At 42.9% G+C, this 21844-nt stretch overlaps 1 protein-coding gene across 3 annotated transcripts in view; it reads right to left on the minus strand.

Moving 5' to 3' along the window:
- The window catches only part of LOC144112473 (coiled-coil domain-containing protein 186-like), a 100082-nt gene that overhangs the window by 50100 nt on the left and 28138 nt on the right, over positions 1–21844 (minus strand). For all 3 annotated transcript variants that reach the window (XM_077645304.1, XM_077645305.1, XM_077645303.1), the window contains 3 exons: positions 7688–7856; positions 2930–3142; positions 1202–1321 (listed from right to left, as the gene is read on the minus strand). In XM_077645304.1, the coding sequence (XP_077501430.1) occupies positions 1202–1321; positions 2930–3142; positions 7688–7856 (502 nt within the window). The remainder of the gene's footprint in view (positions 1–1201; positions 1322–2929; positions 3143–7687; positions 7857–21844) is intronic.

The raw sequence follows: 21844 nt of genomic DNA on the forward strand, positions 1-21844 counted from the left end.
CCCTCCAGAAGTGCCACATAAATCCACCCATGGACAACGAAGGCATTATACTTGCTGCATTCCCAACGGCACAGCAACAAACAGCTGAAGCCTATAAAGATGTTCTACGAAAGAGTTTTCTGCGCACATTCAGAGAAAAATGGCCAAAAAGGAGTGCACTTATGCGCTTTCATCGAGACAACGCTCCAGCTCATCAGTCCGCTTGTGTTCAATAGTTTCTTTGTGACAGCAACTGTGAAGTGGCTTCTCACACTATGTAATCCCTTGACCTCACAACTAATAATTTGTGGCTTGAATGAGATGGAGGAGGGCACAAGCATGAAGTGTCGCCAGAAAGGGCTCGCCAACTTTCAAGTTCAATTGTGGGGTCTCTTCTGCGTGTAGAATTGTATTATTTAGCTCACATGTTGATGACAGAATGTAGTGATTAAGCAAGTTTATGTACTCTCTCAGAAGGTGTTTCAGAACCCCTTTAAGGGCCAACAGGAAACCACAGATTTCTGCTATATATACAACGGCATTTATAAAAAATTTTAATTGCCTGTCCCAGAGATTCTCTCATGTCAGCTACACCAATACCCTCAGACGTTTTGAGCCATCAGTGTAAAAAAACAGTAAAATCATCACAAGTTTCTAAAATTTCTAAAAACTAAATTTCTAAAACTGTCTTTAACTCGGCCTTTTGGAAACTGCAACATTGCAAGACTCTTTCCATAGCAGCACATTTTCAGGCCCATCCCATTCTTGCATCAGCGGTTTTTCAGCGGTCGAAAGAGATCTGAGAAGAATCATATCCAGCAGACCTGCAATCATGGCGTCACACTACGAAAGATGTATCACTTTTCTGGGTGATTACACTGAAAAATGAAGGCAGCTGGAGCTTTCTGGAGATGCAGGCTTTTTCAAAAATAAACTGGGGAGCTTGGACTTTGATTGCACCTCGTATTTTATCAAGTGACACCATCTGCTACACCACTTCTCTGCTTGACTGCACAAAATGAAATTTGCCAAGTCAAAGCCACAGTTAATTTTTCTGCCCTTACTACATAAGGCACATGTAAAATGAACTACTAAAGGCAAGTGGTTCAAGAAGAAGTTTGACGTTTCGCATCAATTACAACAAAGTGAAAGTCTTGTGAAGAAGAGAAGTTTCATGATGTGTACAGTTTCGTGCAAAGGCCAATACTGCAATAACACTCACCCTGTGGGCATCAACCTCTGTTTTGAGCTTGTTCTGGGCCCATTTGATCTTGATATCTCGAGCTGACAGCTCCTCCTTGAGCCGTTCCTGCTCCTTCTGAAGCTTTGCCATGTCTGCTAGCTGTAAGAGCACAACGCCAATCAGACCTTCAACTGACAGTAATCATGTCTACACTAGCCTTGTGGCTGTCATGTGCATGCCATAGACAGCTGAGTACTAAACGAAATTGCACATTAATCCAACAGGGTTGTTTGTAGCTCAATCTCATCCTTGGAGTTCTAGCTACCACAATGTAATCTTGGGAAATAACACCTAATGCACTCAATGCTACACAAAATAGTCAAGTACTAGAAGACAAGGATGGAAGAATGAGAAGCGGACAAGGCACACTCTTAGTTCACCATGTCATCCATCTCCTGCTCGTGAAGACAACTCACAACTCAATAGGTTACAAATGGCTGCTATGGCTGCACTACAAATAACTTACATGAAGTATATAATCTTTCTCCTGCTTTATAAAAGAAAAAGGGGTGCTGAATCGCTGCTTATTAGCTCAGGATCAAACAGTTTGGTTTACTGTTTATGGAGGTTTAACATTCCAAAGCGACTCAGGATGTGAGAGACGCCACAGTGAAGGGCTCCGGAAATTTCAACCACCTGGGGCTCTTTAACGTGCACTGACATCGCACAGTACACGGGCCTCTAGAATTTCGGCTCCATAAAAATTCTACCACCGTGGGTGGGATCGAACCCGCGTCTTTTGGGTCAGCAGCCAAGTGCCATAACCACTCAGCCACCGCGGCGGCTCAGGATCAAACATAATTTCAGCACTGTTAATAGGCACTTAGTGGCATAATTTGTGTTAAGACTTCTCTCTAGTATAAACAGTGCGACGTCAAACACGGCATGGCGCAATGGGCAAAATTACCCATTTTCACTTCTTGACCGGTTCTGCATGTGCCGAGCGTTTCCCAACAGTCTTTCTTCTCCTGATTAGAGCCACCTCAATATGTGTCACACCTGCGGGACCACACTACCAGAAGAAGCATGTTTTGCTCACCAGAGCAACAACACGTGCGCTGATGACACAGGCCGGGAGAGGTCTATTCAGAAAGTGCCGCCTAACACTCGTTAACACTCTTGTGTTCTGATGCTGTTATTTTTATCAGTGAGGCATCACAGAACTTGTTTCAGTGCGAAAGCACTCATGCGCTCACCGACACCGACCAAAAATCTTGCCCATCCAATCTTGTGCCAATATCTAGCAGCAGTGACGCCAAGTTAAAAAAAAAAGCACAACACAAAGATACCTCCAAATTTGGCCTGGACAGCCCCGAATTTGACCATGAGCAACACGATGGTGGCCTCCAAATTTGGCCCTAGCCACCCCCAAAATTTTACCTTGGCCGATTTGCACCAAAATCGATGACCAATCATAACTGATCGTGACAAACACAATAGTGGCCTCCAAATTTGGCCCGGGTCATTTCCAAAAATTGGCCTCGGCTACCCTAGAAGTTTCACCTTGGCTGAATCGTACCAAAAAAACAAACAAACAGTGCTTTCGCACTATGAGCGGTTTAACCGAGTTAAAACCCTGACAATTATTTCTAGACTGTGCAATGAGTAGGAGGCACTGCTTGGACCTCTTCTGTAGTGCCACCGTATTCTCCTAATCTCAGAACAAAACAAACAGTTAAGAGCAAGCAATACTTAAGCTATGCTCACCTTGGTGTCAAGGCTGGAACAGAGGCGGGCCCGCTCATTGTTCAGCACTCTTACTCGGCTGAAGTGCTGGTCTCGTTCTTTAACGACTTCCCGGTACTTCTTCTCGGTGTCCTCAAGTGCCTTACGAGCCAGGATGACCTCTTTCTCGCTTGTTGCATATTTCACCACCATACTGTCTTTCTCCTTCGTCACAGCCTCAAGCTGCTTGCACAGCTGCAATTGAAACCCACCAGTTGTCACTGACTGCTTTACACTGCCATAGATTACACAACACCAAGCTCCTTCTTGTTGACCATCAATGGCACATCAGTTTGCTTGTTGGAATTCTGTACTGCTGCCAATTCCATGTACATTGCCCTGGCCACCTAGATTTACTTTCAATGCCTTTTTTCATAAAATGCGGCACCCTGTGGAAAGTGGGCAAAAACTGGTTAAAAATAAACACCCGTGTGAGACGCAGGTGTGATCTCGTTTCCACGAGGCACCAACTGCACCTGCGAAGTGGCAAGCGTGTGCTCGACAGCTGTCGCTCTGTCATTTGCACCTGCCACTGAACTGCGCATGTGCAGCAGAAGTTGGCGGTTTGCTGTCAACCAGTAGAGCTAGACAAGAAGAGGCGCGCATGCATGGAGCAGCCTTGTGGAAATTCTGCTTTGCCAACCTAACAACGCGCTACATGTGTTTTTTGAAGACAGTGACTCAAGCTATTCCACAATTTTGTTTGTTTATTTATTTCACAAACTGCAACCTCGCATGAGGCACAAACAAATTGTAACACCCATGAAAGCACAAAGAAACACATGGTAAAAACATGTCAGCTACGAATTGCTGCACCTAAAAGTTCTTTCAAAGGCAGGGCATGAGTAAGGCCGGGAAGGAAGTTTGAAACTTTATGATGCATAGAAAACTGTATTTGAACAAGTCAGTATGAGGACAGAATCACAATAAGTTTAGTTCATGACAGCTTCTTACTGATGATGGTTTAGAAAATTTTACATAGCTAAACTGATTCCAATTGTTTACAGCCACAAACTTAAGGGGATTCCAAACGATGCAACCAAAGTCTAGAATTGGGCGGATCAGGGTTTTGTATGCAAGTACCGTATTTTCCAATCTATAAGTTGCACCCCCCCCCCACGAACAACATTTTAGAAAAAAAAATCACACACAAGTCACAGCGGCGAATAAGGCACACCTGTTCATTTGGTTAATTGATGCAACGCCGTGCTGAGGATTCCTTCATTAGAATGTATGATGAACATACACACTTGTGGCAGCTGCCGTGCGCAGATAATCCTCTACCTCTGAATAATGGGCCTTCTTCTCATGGTCTGCCATTCATTGACCAGAGCACTGTTCCCACTTTGCGCCAGTCCTGGATCATCACTTCGCTCCTGTCGCACTGTCTCCCTGCTGCCCTGCTCCCATTCTTTAGTACGTATTCCATGGCATACAACTTGAATTTTGCACTGTAGCTGCAGTAGGTACTGTAGGTGTCATGTTGGGTGAGAACAACGCATGACGGACATGAACCCTGCGATGCGTGCGAAGCCAAATGGAAGTGACACTGATGGAACTGCGCTGCAATCAAAGCTTTCAAGACATGGCTGGACTGCGTGTGGAGGCCGCTGCATCCAGTCCAGCCATATTCTTGAAATTTTCTATTACAGCATCAGCAGCACTGCATTCAGTCCGGACGTGATGAGGTTATGCGATTCTACCTACAACATTTTGAAAATAGCTCAGCATTTTCCTCTTTTACACATCGATTTTGCTTTCAAACATAGTTACTGGGCGCGGCAAAAGGTAATGCCGGTGACGCGTAATTTTTGACTGCATATAAGTTGCACCTATGTATAAGACAGAAATACAGAAGAAAACGGGACTCATAAACCGGAAAATATAGTAACTTGGAAGCTAGCTGATCAACATACAAAGTAGAGTGCAAGTATCTGAGCTTTGGAGAGCTTTACTAGGAATCAGATCGATATGTTTCGATACGTTCAGGAGGCCCCAATACAGTCGTTGACTCTGGGACCTCCTTCTGTATATTGATTTTTTGTAACTACTTATGAATAAATTCAAATTCAAAGCCATGATATACCGTGCGTTAATGTAAGGCTGAGGTTAATGTATTCCAGGACTCTTTTTTAGGTAATCATCTTTGAATGAACATGTTGATCGAATAAAATATAACAAAACTCTAAAACTAAAAAATTAAATTCTAGCATATAACTTAATAAAAGCCTAATAAAATTAATTCTGAGGACAAGCTGTCAAAAACAAATGCAGAATGCAACAGTTCTCGAAGGCACACTATGACAAACATTAGTAGTTAACCTGACTTGAAATTATTGCAATCTTAGCAGCCACAACTGATGTAGCAGCAGTATTTTCAAGTCAGGTTAACTGCACTATGTCCTTGCCCATAAGCTGCAAATCAAAATGGGACCAATTTTCAGCCCTGCACTACTTTCTGAATGCCTGTGACTGCTTTCCTTCATTCAATTTTTTTTTTAGATAGCCAAAAAATCTCCATCCACGGGTCAGAAAGCTGCTGGAAGCATGTTGAGAGACCTTAGACCTTGATTGCATCTCGTATTTTATCAAGCGACATCATCTGCTATACCACTTCGCCACTTGACTGCACAAAATGAAATTTATCAAGTCAAAGCCACAGTTAATTTGGTGCAGCCTGTCAGCTAAGGTGACCGTCTGGCACAGGTAGCCACATTGAGATGAGAGACAGCACGCTTCTGAGTACTTTTCACGCATTTGCTTGGCAATATGGGGTGCTTTGCCTTTACAAGAACTTTGTGGCTGTGCTTCAGCCACCTACATGACATATTACGTCGTTCATTTGCATCTTCGGTCTACTCCAGGCACTACCTACATATGAAAATGTTCAGTACACAGTACAGTGCGCTTCCTCGTATTGTCAAGAAACTTTTGATCAACTGATCATGTGAGCTGTGCATTACATTAGTGAATTTAGAGTTTTCACACAAACTACGCCAGTTATGTGCACACATTTCCCAGAGCAGTGCATGCTGGAGATGCTTTTGTGACGGTTTTTGTGAGCTTACTTACATAATACATTTGCTTGATAAAAATTACACTCTGTGGTAGCACAAGTCCCGCAATGCCGATGAGAAGCGGAGCAAAGCTTCACACGTGCTGTCACATGTCATGTCAGATCACTAAACTCATCTGTGATAACAATGATGCTTTTTGAAACGAAATTCACGATGCACTTTCATAACCACAAAGAAGTTCGAGTCGATCGTGCCATGTGTGAAGTCCCTGTATCTTTACTGTTCACTTGATTTTTGTCAGCGTGCTGTTTTGTGACACGCAGAGAGATTCAGTTTCTAAGGTGCTTGTGTTGTGATCACATGCATGTGCTCAGCCATGCTTGCGGCAGATGTACAATCACATTGTTGAATGCTCATATGCTGCTCACACAAACTGTACTCCACTCACAAGAAGGCTACAGAATTTGCAGGTGTGTTGCCAGTCTTCAACATGTGCAATATGTGCATGCCAGCAAGTAAATACAGGTGCTGTGTGGCTGCAAAATAACCCACCTTTCACTCTTTGACCGCGGTTGGTAATAGCAGGCCGATAAGCATTCGCATGGAGAAAGAGAACGCACCATAACAGTGCTTTTGGCTTATACTGCGGCATTAATTATGGTACACATGCAAGTTGGCACTTCCATGCTGAAAAAGTTTGGCTTTCTGTGGTGACTGCCTGGACAGTTCCTGACTGCTTCACATGACTATGACGATATTTCCTGTTAATGTGGAAGTGTGGCCTGTTAGCAAACAGTCTGGGAGTCATAAATCAAAGAGGAATGACGTTGACCACATTTCAAATCTTTCTTAAAGAAAGAGCTCGAAGTTAGCATGGAAAAATTTTATTGATCTTTGTATGCCTTTCTGCATTCTTCTTATATTAATTCTCTTGTGTACCGACTGGAGGACTCTATGAACACCTGCATCTAAACACCACCCCTACTCTCAAGAAGATATACTTCATTCGTGCAGCGTGGTGACATAGAAAAGCCACCTATACACCTTCAGCCTCCTGTGCAAATGCATCTTAACAGGCTCATAATCTTATCAGATACTATAAGAGATAATGTAGCCCATACATTTTCAAACACAGCTCAGGAATTAGAATTAACCAAAAGAAAATGAACAGAAAGAAATAGGTTCCAAACCTTTAAAGAGCTGTGTTGTATGCACAACACTATGAAGGGTACATTTTTTATTTCCTGTCTCTAACTCCAATTTAGAAAGGATACTGATGCTTTGTGCCTGTGTTCAAGCTGACAGAATGTAAAAGAGGGGTTTTTTAACATCAATTTCTCGCTTGTAAGCACCACAATATTCTCCCGCAACGAGACTGCATTGCCGCCGCCTGTCAGTCGATTATACCAGCATGAACTTTAGTGACAGCTGTTTCCTCTCATGAAGCAGCTCGATGAAACACCAAAATGCTATTTTGGTGAACTAAAAAGACAAATGCTCATATCTTCCTTTTCTGCACCCAATTCTGAGAGGAAGACTGATATTCATAGCGCAGCAGCAATGAGACTAAAATCATCGTTTTCACCAACAACAGCAACAGGTGTGTTAAATTCGAATTTGTGAATGTGTGTGAACATGAAGCAGTTGATCTCTGATTCTGATCACAACAGACAGACAGCAATCATGCTTTATCTCACTGAGCAGCAGATGAAAGCACACAAACCTTCTCATTTTTGGAGAGCAGCTCAGCTCGTGTTTGTGCCAGCAGTCGCTGGCTCTCAGCTTCACGGGCCGAGGTCTTCTCATTGAGCACTGTGAGCTGCTGCTGAAGCTGGTTGTTGCTCTGCTCTAGCCGCTCCACAATGTCATAGCTCAGGGCACACCGCTTGCACCTGCACATGAGCAGCCAGCAACACCACTGGATTCAACAGGTGCAAGAATAAGCTGGATAGCTGACTTTTTGGCATTCAGTCGTGCAGAAAGTTTAAACTGCCACCATAAAGCTCTCCATTCAGCCTAATTAACCAAGAAACAGCTCTGTTGGCTTTCTTTCTGTGTAGGCATTAGTACGCCCAACTCTGCCATATATGATGCCCACAAAGTTATGCCAGTGTTAGAGAATTGCATACACATTAACTCTTTTCAGTTTTCTCTGGTTGGCCGAGAGGCTAAGTATTCTGTCTAGTTCAGCAGAGGGTCGGCATCATAAAAAATGGTATAACACCTCCGACATTTTGTGGGGGTGTAAACACGGGAGGAAATCAGGGACTTCACTCGCCATTTTCTTAGCCACGCAGTCACCTTGTCACACACAAAAAATGCTGGTAGTGCTCCTGAATAGTAACACTTCAGTCTAGCGTAACGTCTTGTTCCGGCTCATTTTTCTTTTGGTGTCCTTTCAACTAAAAGGATGAGCAATGTTCAAATTTTATCTTAAGCTCGAAGGAATGTTACTAGAGAAAAGTTCACTTTTGAAGAAAAAATAGTGAGCCTTGAAGAACACTGCCAAGATTTGGTTCCCATTTTTCTCTTGTGGGAACTACACGAACAGGAAAGGAAGGAAGGGCATTATCAGACCATCATTAAGTTCATGATTATGCTCTTGTTTGTGACACCATCTGAAATCTCTTAGGTTGATGCTCTATGTGTGCTCCATTTAAGAAATTGATCAAGACAAGATAGGATTAATTGACGATAGGTGGGAGAGGCCTTTGCCTAGCAATGAATTTGGTTGGATGACGAAGACAATGACGCACTCTGCTTGGTGGCAGCAAATGCTACACAGCTCATAATTCAGTCAACCTCAAATTTCAAAGCCTCAGTTATATATTCAATCCAAAATCGCATTGCAAAACCACTAAGTAAATGAGTCCTCATCCATTTAGCCATCACCCATTTGCTTTGCTCCCCAGAATGAACCCTGGCCATCAAGCAATTTTAGCCAGTCAGTAAATGGCAGAAAAAATAAAATCTGTCAAGTTTATCTGGTGATGCATAGCATCACCATAACTATGCATCAGGGACAATACAGAAAAGTAGGGTCATCATTCCATGAGGAAAACTGCATGCACAGTATGCACAGTAACAGTAAAGTAGACAATGCACACAGTCATGTTCCAGGGGCACCATGAAGAAACCATCAATGAGAACATATGCCTGGTCTGAAGGCTACCAAGGAATGTAGTATGCAGTACCTTGTTTCAAAATACAACTGTGCCTCGTTAATACTTACACTTCGGTTTTCCCAATGAATGTCTCTAAAGCTAGTGATTCACAATACATTATAATAAATTTAAAACATCCACCCAGAAAAACAAACAAACAAACAAAAATAATGTGAATAAAGTCTGCTTCTTTGCAAGGCTGTGTGCAATTCAACAAAATTTTTATAACTTGAAAGGTCTTATTCCGGTCGCCACAAGAAGATGCTTTTCTTGTGCAGAGAAAATGCAGTGCACTTTCAAGAACCTCACAGGCCATGAGACAAGTGATAGTGCCTCTCCTACTGCTGCTATTGACATCTTACAAATTGCTAGCACATATCTCGACTGACAGGTGCTGAACGTTGTCAAAGTAGCAGAAGCTGCTAAGTAAATGAAAGGGGACCCGGCTTATTAGCCCTGCAAACCATAAAACAGCAAAAAAAGGAAATGGCCACCCCTGCATCTTACATCCAAAATGCAGGAAAGAAAGAATCTGTCTGTGATAGTCAAGGCCTTGCTCACATCGCTGGTCGGACTAACACGACCCTCAATAGGGCCTGAGCATTTTCACCCTGTCCATTGTATGAACAGGGAGTTTCCATATTAATGAGGCCGAAATAAAAAATTTCGGACCCCAGAAAAGCTCTTTAATCCAAGCCATCTGCAATAATAAGGGTCATATTAACTAGGCATGATGTATGCCACACAACAGCTCAAGTCTTGCTTCACTACAATAAGCTTGTTTTAGCAGATGTGTGTAAATTAAGGCATTCTACTCTGCAGCTTCTACTTGCATGACTATTTCACTTCAGAGCCATATACAAAGTACAAGTGTCCTTCCCACTTTTTCTTTTACGATTTGAGTAACACACTGGAATCTTTTGAACTAGCTTAACTAGAACTTCCTGCTTATTTGAACTCATGCTCTGGTCCAGTCAGCATCAGGTGTATTGAAAAGGCTCCCTTGACTTCGAACTCCATAGAATACAAACAAATTTTCAGTTCCCTTAGAGTTCAAATGACTGAGAGTCGACGGTATAAATTACGAAACGTATAAACAATGTGCATTTAGAATTAAGATGTGTGCAAAAACAGAAAATGAAAAATTATAAATTTAAGTGCCACTTTTGAAAAGAATTACACCATTGAAGATAAAACAATTTGGAAATTTATGACAACCTTTAAGGGTAAGTGTTATTTTTCATACTGTTTGTAATGTGTGCCACATGTAAAAAGAATAGCACACAAAGGGTAGAATACAGGTGTCACAGGAAGGCAAAAGCAAGTGAACATTCTTTGCAGCAATCAGCCTCACTTGTTCCTTAGTTGCTAGGTCCACTACTTCGAGGAACGAACACACAGATTTCAGCATATCACTGCAGCTCCAGAGGGTGCTGGTAGCTCAAGTTTTTAGAAGATGCCAAATGAAAACTACAGATGGAAATGTGGATGTCAAAGTTGTGATAAAGTTTATAGACTGACATCCTTTGTTTCAAATTGCAAGTGTCTACCAAAATTTGAAATCTGAGCTAATGGCATTGTGTGCATATAACTTTGCTTTACGAGCAAAGAGCATCACAGTAAAGATGAGGAACCTAAAATTCCCTTTGTGGAAGCAGCCTTCTGAACCCTGCACAATGCTGGAAAAATACACTACAGTAGTGGCTGCAATGAGGCCTGAATTGACTCAAGTCTCGTGGTTGCCACAAACCAAAGAAAAACAGAGGGGTGATGAAGACTAAAACTTCCTGAACTTCTGTCTTACACAGACAGTGAGGTTCTATGGGGCCATGGCTAGACTAGGGGACTGCAGGGCTGTTCTTCTTACAGCCCTGGCAATGGGAAGCTGTTTTTGCTTTCCTTTTGCACTTTAGACTGGCGGCACTATGGAGCCACCACTCTGCTCCTGCTACCGTCAATCATGCAAGGGGACGGTGTGTGCTTTCTCCAAGTCTGGTGTGATGAGCTGTAACTAGGCCTTGTACTTTCCGTTTTTAACCGAAAAACACCGCAAAAACATCCACCGGCAAAAAAATGTGATACTGGTTAAAATCTAAAAACACCTGTTTCTAGGCATGTTGAGGCTAGCCGACATCTGTTTTATTCGAGGAACTTTCTTGTTCTATTCCTTTTGAAAGCAAACGGTTAAAGGGACACTGAGGAGAAATTGAAGTTGGCTTGTATCCATAGAATAGCAGCTCCTGATCACAAAAACACCACTCTTCCTGAAAACAAAGCTCTTGTAATGTAGAAAATGGAAAGAACCAAAATACAGGTATCGCCGCCACAGGCCAATCTCGCAAGTACAAGCGTGATGACTTCCTAGGACAAGAGGCGCCACCTTGGAGGAATTTTCTTTACTTCATAGACGTCATGAATCTCTGAGGCTTGCAAAGGAAGGTTGCACACCGCACCGCTAGCCATCAGAAATCACGGACTCTGCATTTACGTCACGATTCACGTCACTCCGTTCTGTGACATCATAAGAGTTGCCGTGGCATCATAAGAGTTCCCTGAGTTTGAATCAGAGGGGCGGGAAAAACTTTTTCAACTTCGAATCCAAATTTCTTTGAAATAAATGCATCTTTTGCGCCCGGACAAGCGGCAACAAAACCATGAAATGCCGAACTATCAGATTAAAAAAAAATTCATAGAGTTCTCCTCAGTGTCCCTTTAAGAATGAAGACGCTGGCATAGTTCAACTGTTTCCTTTGATAACAACAATCTGACAACTCTCACACAGCAAGAACAGCGCTTCTACGAATCATGCATGATAACAGTCACATAATAATAATAATAATAATAATAATAATAATTTATTACAATCAGAGTACCATCGCCACTAATACATAATAGGCCTGCCGAAGCTGCATTGGGCCTGAAGGGCAGAGCCAACAGGTAGTGCTCAACAATGTAAAATGCCACGCCACAGAATATGTGAAAACATTTTAGCAGGAAACATACAAAACGAAATAGCGCTACCAGGAATGAGAAGTAAAAGAAAAAAAAACCATGTAACTTACACTGAAATGGAGTATGAGAAAGCATTTCTAATACCATACTCTTCTAAGACCATACTCTTATATAATACCTTAAAGCTATGGAATTTTTTTTAATGCTAGGGGCCAACAATTTGAAATGAACACGAAAAAAAACGAGGCAGGGGTTTACATATATCAGCAAGGTATAGAACAGCAAAACAAAACGAAAAAATTTTTCTCAGTCAGTAGCTGTTTAATCAAGTGGCCAGAACAATAGATAGTCCCATTAGGCTATGATTTCATGCATTATGCATGAATTTAAAGAGCCTAAAAAAAATACCGGGGACTGGAATATGAAAGGTTAATGCGACAAAGAATTTTTTTTTTAGTTTATACTTTGTTTTCACACGAAACGCACTTGCAGGTAGCTAATTAAGACAAGGGGGAATAAAATAACGAGTTTGCTGACCATGTCTGGTACAGGAGCGAGGCACCCAAAAACGGTCTTCAGGCCAGAGACAACGTGCAGGAACATTTTCTACTTTGTACTTATTAGACCAAAAATACCTCAGGATACCAGTTGCTATGAGAAGGGCATTAAAATTCGAGAATGGTAAGGCTTTAAAAAGGTCAGTGCCAGAGGATAATCCTAATTCATAGCTAATAACTTTGAAAATAATAGAAAGATAGAGTTGCGCAATGTGCAATGACCGAATGCAGTAATCCCATAGCAAAGTATACTATAACCCAGTGCTTGTAAAATAATTTTACAAATGGACAATGGCATGTAATATCTAATGCTGCATAACGTACCGTCTTTGAAAAAAGTAACCAAGCAATGCGGTGTTGCTTCTTAGCTATGTAGCGGCACACTTGGGGCAGCTCTTAGGCTGTAAATCTGGGTGAGGTAAGAGGACCATTTGTCCTCACCTGTCGACACATTTCGGTTTGTAGGGACACCGCACCGGCTCCACTACAAGGCTGAGAAGCGAATCACCGCTGCTTGGTTACTTTTCACAAAGGGGTACCCGGCACTGCATGTAGCCATGAGCATACAAATAAGCCAGGTGGGAATTCCAGGTGAAGTCACTGTCAAGTAAGACACCCAAGTATTTAACAGATGAGAAGTAAGGAATGGGTGAACAAGTGCAGGGAGAACAAGATGAAGGGAGCACCAATAGTGGAAGAGTTACACTAACTTTCTTCAAAGGATTTTTCGGAGACATTTACATTAATTATACTTTCAGCAAACCAATTCATAATGGTAATATTTGCAGGTGAGAGATTGTGTCTGAGAAACGGAAACCTTGAGACAAGATAACTGTACCGTCTGCAACATAGAGACAGGAATAGCAGGGTGAGGTTATTCACATACAGGTTAAAAAGAGGCGGACTTAAGACTGATCCATGAGGTACACCGGCTCTTATAGTTATATCACTCCAATACTGTTAAACGGAAACAGATTACGTTCTATCCTCTAAAAAGTTAATGAACAGTTTTAGAAAAGGCCCACGAAATCCTAACAATGAAAGTTTAGTTATTAAAAGACTATGGCATGCGTTGTTGAAAGCTGTGCTAACATCAAGAAAGAGAGTGCATACAGCCTGATTGGCATAAAAAGCTGAATTTATGAGGTCTGAAATGTCCTTTAGATGAGCCTGTGGGCCTTTGCCTGGTATAAAGCCGTACTGCACACTAGAAAGAATATTATTGGCATTGAGATACATAGTCATGACTAGCATTAGGTGTTTTTCTAACATTTGAGGGACACATGGTTGTACTGAAATTGGCCAATAATTTTCATGCTTATTTCGGGCACCTCCCTTGAACAGGGGCATCACTATGGCCTTTCTCAATTCTGTTGGAATAATACCGCTAGATAGAAAATGGTTCAGCAATAAGACAAGCACATACTTAAAAGCACCAGAATTTCTGCATAGCTCGTCCATGGAAATACCGTCAATGCCATGAGAACTGCAGGAATAATGAAAGAACTGGTAACCTATTTGGCGGCTGAGGGCTTAAGGCCCGTCCTTTCTGACAAGGAGGGGTTCTTTATCCTAGCGCCAGAAGAAGTTTTCAGGAGGAAGGCAGGGGAGGCAATTGAAAAGAACTTCAAAGAAGTGGCTCTGAGGCCTGCTGCCATCAAGAAACGGGCTAAGGTCCTCCTGGAAGGAATGAACCTCGATCAACTGGGTGCTATGGTCAGTAATAGCAAAGGTACCGTTCTAGACCTGTTTTTCACAGCCAAGACACATAAGCCGGACGTTCCCTTCAGGGCAATTGTTTCGGAGCGGAACACTTGGCAGCATGCTGTTTCTGGGTATCTTCAGCGTCATCTTGGTTCTCTCGCGTTGGCCGACTCTGCAGGTGTTGTGAAGTTTCTGTCACAGGTAGAGGGAGAGAGGCATTTCGCCTTCAGCATAGACGTCGAAGATCTTTACCCCATGATCAGCTTATGAAGTATGTGAAGGACTGCATCACCGTGGATAATGACGAGGCTGTGTTTGTGGCGGATTGTGGTGTTTCAGTGGAAAGCTTCCTAGAGCTCCTATCGTTTTACCTTGACTCAACCTTCGTTGGGTGGGGCGAAAAAGTGTACGTCCAGAGGTCCGGCGTCTGCATTGGATCCCGTGTCGCACCTGTCTTGAGCGACATTTTCCTAAGCAGGATGGACGTAAAACTAGCGGAGGATCTTGCTGATTTTGCAGTGAGAGTCTTCCGGTACGTGGATGATTTTTTGATTTTCTTAAAGGATATCTCCCCCAGGGTTATCCCGGACGTCGTCAAGATATTCAAGGAAAGGGGCGACGGTCTGAAGTTCACATCTGAATTGCCACAGTCAGGCTTCATCCAGTTCCTAGACCTGAGGATTGATTGCCACGCGAGTGGTGTGTGCTGGGAGTATCACCCACGAACGGAAAAGCCCCTCCTCAATCACAGTTCTGGTCATTCAAAATTGGTAAAGGCCGGCATTGCTACTTCTTGCCTAAAAGCTTCTCTCTGAAAATCTTGCTCCCACAAGGTTGGAACAAGCTTCCTGGGACAAACGCGCAGGTTAAAGGAAGCAGGTTTTCCTGATCAGACTCTGGGTAGGGTCACTGAAAGGATCTTAGCCAGGTCAGACAGGCCCCCGGACATCGCGAAAGAGAACGTAGCGGAAAAACAATTGGTAGGAATCCCCTACGTGCACGGCATTTCACATCGCCTAAGAAAAGTGGGGGCGAGGTACGGGGTGAAAGTTGTTTTCACCGCGAAGAACAAACTCAGTGGTGTGTGCAGTGCTGTGCGCAAAAAGATTGAGCATGGTGGTAACCGCGCAGTGAATGATTGCACGATAGCCCACAGAAAGAGGCTCACAGATTGCGACACATGTGTTGTGTATCGCGTTCCACTTTCATGTGGTAAGAATTACATCGGCCAGACTGGTCGATGTATCAATGAGCGTCTAGCGGAACACCGCAGATCTCTAAAAGGTGCTGTGTCCTCCAACCTCGCTTTGCACTGCAGGGATTGCAAAGATTGCTTTCCTCACCTTGACAGGACAAGTATCTTGTTCAGGCACAAAGATAGGGTATGCCAGGAGCTGATAGAAGCTTACTTGATTAAGAAAGAGAGAGAAGCGTGTGCCGCATCACCGTCGGTCAGCCTGCAGGATAAGGAAGTTCCTTTTCTGCGCAGCTTCTTGGGGGCAAGTAGACAGTACAGGGAGTTGGCCTGATGTGATTGAATTTGGTTTTCCTGTTGCTGTGGTGTTCCTTATCACGCAGGAATGAAATGTCATTGATTTCTTTGTACATCGGTTGTGGCGGTTCCTTTTGTTGTTTTTGTGTTTTATCACGCCTATAAAGCTTCCTTTCAGTGAATAAAAGTTCAGTTGATAGTCTGCGCTTGTGTTGTGTCTCCTCGTTCGCTTTTGTCCTCGTTTTTTTGCGCTGTCAAGTATGAATCCACACCAACTAGCCCAACTTTCTGTTCTTATTGATTAATTAGATTTTAAGTTAAGAAGTATTGATCTGAGATCTAGTTCAGAAAAAGAAGAAAGATGCGCAGATTCACGTGCGCTGTTTCTTAAAGTGCAGAAATCAGGATGCAGTTTAGCAGTACCAGAGACGCGTAAAAAGAAAAAGTTCAATTAATCTGAAACGCTTTCCCCATCTGCAGAAAAATGTGAAAGGAGTGATAGCTGGTTGCCTCCACGTTTGTGTATGCCCCTAAATTCATTTGCGAGAGACCACGCCTTTTTTATGTCTGAACAAGCTGCTTTGAGTTTACCACGCAAGTGATTTCGCATAGCCAGCCAGATCACAGAACTGACTTGATTTCTGCACATTTTAAATTTCATCAGCAGTTCGGGATGGTTAGGAGCCCGTTTTGCCTGAGCCCACAAAAGTCTTTTTCCTTAATTGCCGCTAATATTTGTGACAATAACTATTTGTTCTCTTCGCGATGTAACCAAACTTTTAAGGAGCGTATACATTCGTTCCTATAATCATGGAGTAGCTGAACAAAATGGTCATATAAATTAGCTGGAAAGACCGTAATAAGAAGTGCCAGTCATGCTGTGTGACGCATTTGTCAGAGCCTTGGCTCAACAATGGAAATTTCCTTGATCATTTTTTTTTTGGTTGGCAATCAAGGGCTTGGAACACTCTATGAAATGACTGCAGATAAAACAGTGATCAGCGATTTCGGTTTCAACATCAGTTAACTATACCGCAAGATTGGAGCACTGGACTTAGTATGGTCAATGCAGGATTTGACCAACTTTTCAAAAAGAAATTCTTCACATGTTGCTTTATATATTACGCTTTATAATCTCCATTTCGATAGAAGATAGAAATAGCCAGCGACCTGAGGCAAAGTAGGGCGGAGGGCATCAGTGTTGATATCACATAACATAAAACAGCGTTGTAGCAAAGGGGCCGGTAAACAGACAATACAACTATTGGCATCTCAGATGAGCACAGTCGCAATGCAGCCGCTTCAGCTGGCGAAAAGGAAAATGCTAATTCTGATACAAACCACCCATCTTTCACGAAGACAGCCACGCTCCCTCCCCAATGCAGTGTGTGAGTGTATGAAAACGACTGATAACAAGGTATGAATAAGAAGCGAATGTGTCAGCAGTAACATTAATTTCTGTCAAAACAAGGGCACCAAAAAAAGGCAAGGGCGACTTTAGAGCACAAAAATGGTTTCAGTATTTCCGGATACTGCGAATATTAACATGAGTGGCAGTGAAAGCCTCGCCGATGTTAGCAATAAAAAAGTTATGAACTTCTTAAAAGCTACCAAACGAGAGTGAACTGGCAATGTCGATTTTAAACTAGTTTTTCGAGGTCAATCGGAGTATCAGTGCGAATGAGAAGCGCGCCCTCAGCCTTTCTCACCAGCACCCTTCCACTTCGTGTCCAGACAAACTTGTAATCCTTTTCCTTTCCCCTTATGCTAGCCTGACGAAACAAGTCCCGGTTGGCACGCGTCAAATTATCACTGAAATATAGCAGAGGGTTTGGTTCCTTGCCATCCAAGACAAAACAACGAGAGACCATTGCGAGTATTCAGCCACCTCTGCTTGATTGCTACAGTCTGCGTTTGAACAATTATAGCTGCAATGCAATCCGTACGAGCGGTGAACCTGTGTACAACAGAAACATCGGATGGTTAAAACTCTATATCCAGCTATCCTGACACTTTGCCAAGTACAGACAAGAGGCCCTCATTAGGCTCAACGAGGAGACCATGTATTTCAAAACTGCATTGTCTAGTATACTGTTCAAGAGGACTGATCTCTGCGGTCATGCTGTGGATGGATGAAGCCTGAGAAGAAACAGTTGAGGACAGCGTCTCACACTGGGCACGAAGCTGAACAAGCTCAGTTTGGCTGTCCGACACTGCAGAGAGTACGGAGTCGTATTTCGAGGTCAAAAACACGATAGAATTCCGTTTTTCCCCTACAGTGTCGGCCAACTTTTCTCCTGTGATTTTGAAGGCTAGAGGTTCTTCCATTTTAACTACAAGTGCCGCTACTGTTGTTGTGAGTTGATCTAGTTTTTGGTTCACAGCTGTTAATTTATGTGAGAATGAAATCTCGCTGGTTGATCCAGACTGCCTGCATGTCTGGCATGACCAAGCTTCGTGTCTCTAGGTAGCCATTTTAATGTAGGTGCCCTCAGCAACTGCAGAACAACTCTTGCCAAGATGATACCTGTGCTTGCAGGAAGAGCAGGTTAAAAATTTACCAACTGCAGGTAGCAACTAGGCGCAAACAGCACAAGCATTCGACATCTTCGTGTAGTCAGCGGCAAATAAAGTCCTGTCAATAAATAATAAAAAAAAATAGTAACTTGCTGGTCAAACTTTGCTGCTGACTGCAAAGAGCAACACATAGGGCTCATCACATGACTACTGTGGCTGCAGACACAGTAGTGTGGTCAAGTCGTGCGCAGCAGTAACATAAACACTTGTTGCATCTGGTGGTGGCTGCACAAATACAACGACCTTGGATCAACAAATAAGTTTTCTCCCCTTACAACACTGCCGGTGCTTGAATCACAACACTTCTGAGTAATATAATAGTGGGTATACAAAACACAAATGCTGAGGAGGCACTCAGAAGAGTACCACAAACCCAGGTTGATGAGAATATGATGGTAAGGCTTTGTTTCTTCCTTCAAAGAGTGCAGTGGTCATTTTATTGGTTGATGCATGAAACCACTCTTTTTTTTTTTATCTACGGCAAATAAAACTCAAGATTCAGCCGAGCTAATGAGCAAAAGGACTAGCCGTTTCAGCAGAGAGAACTGGTTAATGACTCTCATGAAGAGCTGCACGAAAATATAGTGTTAGTTCAATGCTCTCCGCCATTTATTCAGTCTTGAAAAAAAGAGCCTCTCCACAGTGAGCCCCCCGTGATGGTGTCCTACCAGGCTCTCACCGATGCGTGCACGTAGCCAGTTTTGCCCCAGGTGTCAATTACCATCTCAGTATACAAATGTTGAAAGAGCATTTTTGGGGTGGGTGCATCTGACAAAGGCTTGCCAATGCAATCCAGACAACAAGGTCAACAAGCAGACTATTACAGCCAACTATGCAGAGCATGTGTGCCAATGACATAAATAAAAAACAGAACGTCTTTGATTCTATCATCCCTTAAATAAACTTGAAAATTTTTTCGTCGATATTCATTGGTTTTAGCGTTTGCCCCCTACAACTAACCGAAAAACACCATGTCCCAAAAAGAAACACCAGAAAGTCCATGGCCTAGTTGTAACCAACAGGTATTATTTCAATCGTTAGTTTTTATGCAAAGACCGTGCAATCCGACTGTGATTTCCGCATATTGATTTCCGCGCATGCTGACCACCAGTCCGACTGTGCACGCTCACCTGAGTTGTAACTCTTAACTATTGACATTAACACTCTCTAACCCTTACATGTTGCATAAAAACAAAGATATCAGCTTCTTTATTTGGCCTGCTGACAGGTGTAAAACACTATATTTTCACAGAACGTGAAGCGTTTACATGGTACTTTTCCAAAGAGTGATGATTTTAGAGTAAATATAAGTTTTAAAATGGTCAAGAACTGACATTTTCGTTTTGCCCAACAACAGGATCAGCAAGAATTTAAGCATGCTGTTGCACTGACTCAGTGTCAAAAAAATTCACGGACTATGTCGTCATCGAGAGTATGAAATGCACTGCAGGAAAGCCGTACCATATTCTAGGACGACTCATAGATACTGACAGCCGTACACGAGTCTTGGGGAACGTCCCTCATCAGTCACTTTTCTTTCCTTGGCTTTTCTTCGTGAGTGACAGTGCGCTCGGCTTTCTTTTGCCGCTTTGTATATATGGCGACACACATGACCAGTGCTTGCCACATGTCATGGAAGAGGGGATGGTGCTAACACGTGATACACAGAACGTTGGGTCATTCACTGCAGTTGGATGCCACTGTCACTGCCTACACCGACCACCATGTCGAAGATCAACAAATTAAAGCTGGTTATTGGCCGTCCTGATGGATTGCACCACGGGACCCGTGTTCTAGGGTTCATGCGCATTACGTAATGACGGAAACTCGCGCAGCGCCGTCGCCTTGCTTATCAAGTGCCACCAGGGTTGTGTGTGCGCCTCAAGGGATGCAGGGAAAAACTTCAGGCTCCATCACGAAATGCAATAGTTTTGCCCGGCATGGGACCACGAGGACACTGTTGTTGACGCATGCACTGCTCTGGCGGCAGCGCAACACATAGCACCAGGAACCTGGTGAACTGAAAGTTTCACCAAAGTTCATTTGGTTTGCTTCCATGTTCTCCTTCTGGCTTGGCGCCAAGGTCACCGGCAGCGCACTGACAACAGGCGCTAAAAGCATTTCATGCTTTTAAATTATTCAGTTAGAATGCAAGATGTTCAACATAGTGTGCTCTCCTACTTAAACTAGAATATCTTTTATGTTCAGAACATGTCAGTTGGCTGAAGAACTATACATTGCAATCTCTCGACTAACACATATCACCAACTGGTTTTGCCAGTTTAAAGCTTGCCATAAACAGGATAGGAATGAAGCATGCTGCAGAAGTGAGGAGAGCTGCAAACAACTCGAGACAATCATTCTCCTACAAAATTGTAATTCTTTTACATCTATCATGCCACTTTTTGCAAGTATATCACACTTTCCTTCCAAATGGATTCGTATGCAAGCAGTAGACTGTTGGCCCAAAGTGTTGCGCATGACTTATAATAGGAAGATGTGTTGCGATAATCAAACTGCTGATGGCACATCAAAAGCCAACAAGAGCAGATCTGTTCAAAGGCTCCACCTAGCAACAAGTTTCTGAGAAATGAGGGGCCCATACAGGAGGAGCATTGAACAGTGTGCTGAAAAGCAAAACAATACCCATCTACAATATTCCGAGATAGAATGGGTAGGCAAAATTGGGACTCCGTGTATGTAGAGAAAAATAAAAGAATAACTGACAGCACACTTCACATATACAGAGCTCCATGTTTTTGGATAAAACCCAATTTTACCCAATTCTTGCAGCCCAAACCCAGTTTCTCTTGGAAAATGCCCCTTCTACAGAGTGCACAAAAGGGCAAGGGAATGAGGGGGCCTGTTAAGATATACATATATATGAAAAAGCATAGAGAATTATAAGTTTTCCTGAACAAGGCTGAAGTCACCGCACGAAAATTAGCGGATATTCTTTGCTTACTCCAGAAAAATGTTTGTTCAACTGGCGATCTTAAACCTCTCTGAACTCTCGTTATTAGTGACGTGGCTTAATTTGAGGACGCTGGTTTAAGTACACAGTTGCGGGACAACGGGAGCATTCTACTGTCGATGACGCTGACGTTGCAGCTAGTGCTGGTCAGACCTGGTTTTTGTATGCTCCCTGAATGCAGACTGCTGCGTCTGCCACCCAGTTAACTCCCGTATTCAAAAAGTAACTTTTACAAGCGAGAGGACAAAACACAGGTACTGACAAGATATTCATTTGGCATCATGTATCAAGCGATATCCATGCTAACAGCATCCTGCTCCAGGGCTCTTGCCCATTAAAATAGCCTCTGTGATGTTTGACGACTCTTTTGCAGGGTATAAGGCAGGCAGGTCTTGCTTGCACGTGATGTGCTCCATAGAAGATTGACAATTTATACGACGAAATAATAAATGAGAAAATT

The sequence above is a fragment of the Amblyomma americanum genome, unplaced genomic scaffold, assembly GCF_052857255.1.
Source record: "Amblyomma americanum isolate KBUSLIRL-KWMA unplaced genomic scaffold, ASM5285725v1 scaffold_173, whole genome shotgun sequence".
NCBI lineage: Eukaryota > Metazoa > Arthropoda > Arachnida > Ixodida > Ixodidae > Amblyomma > Amblyomma americanum.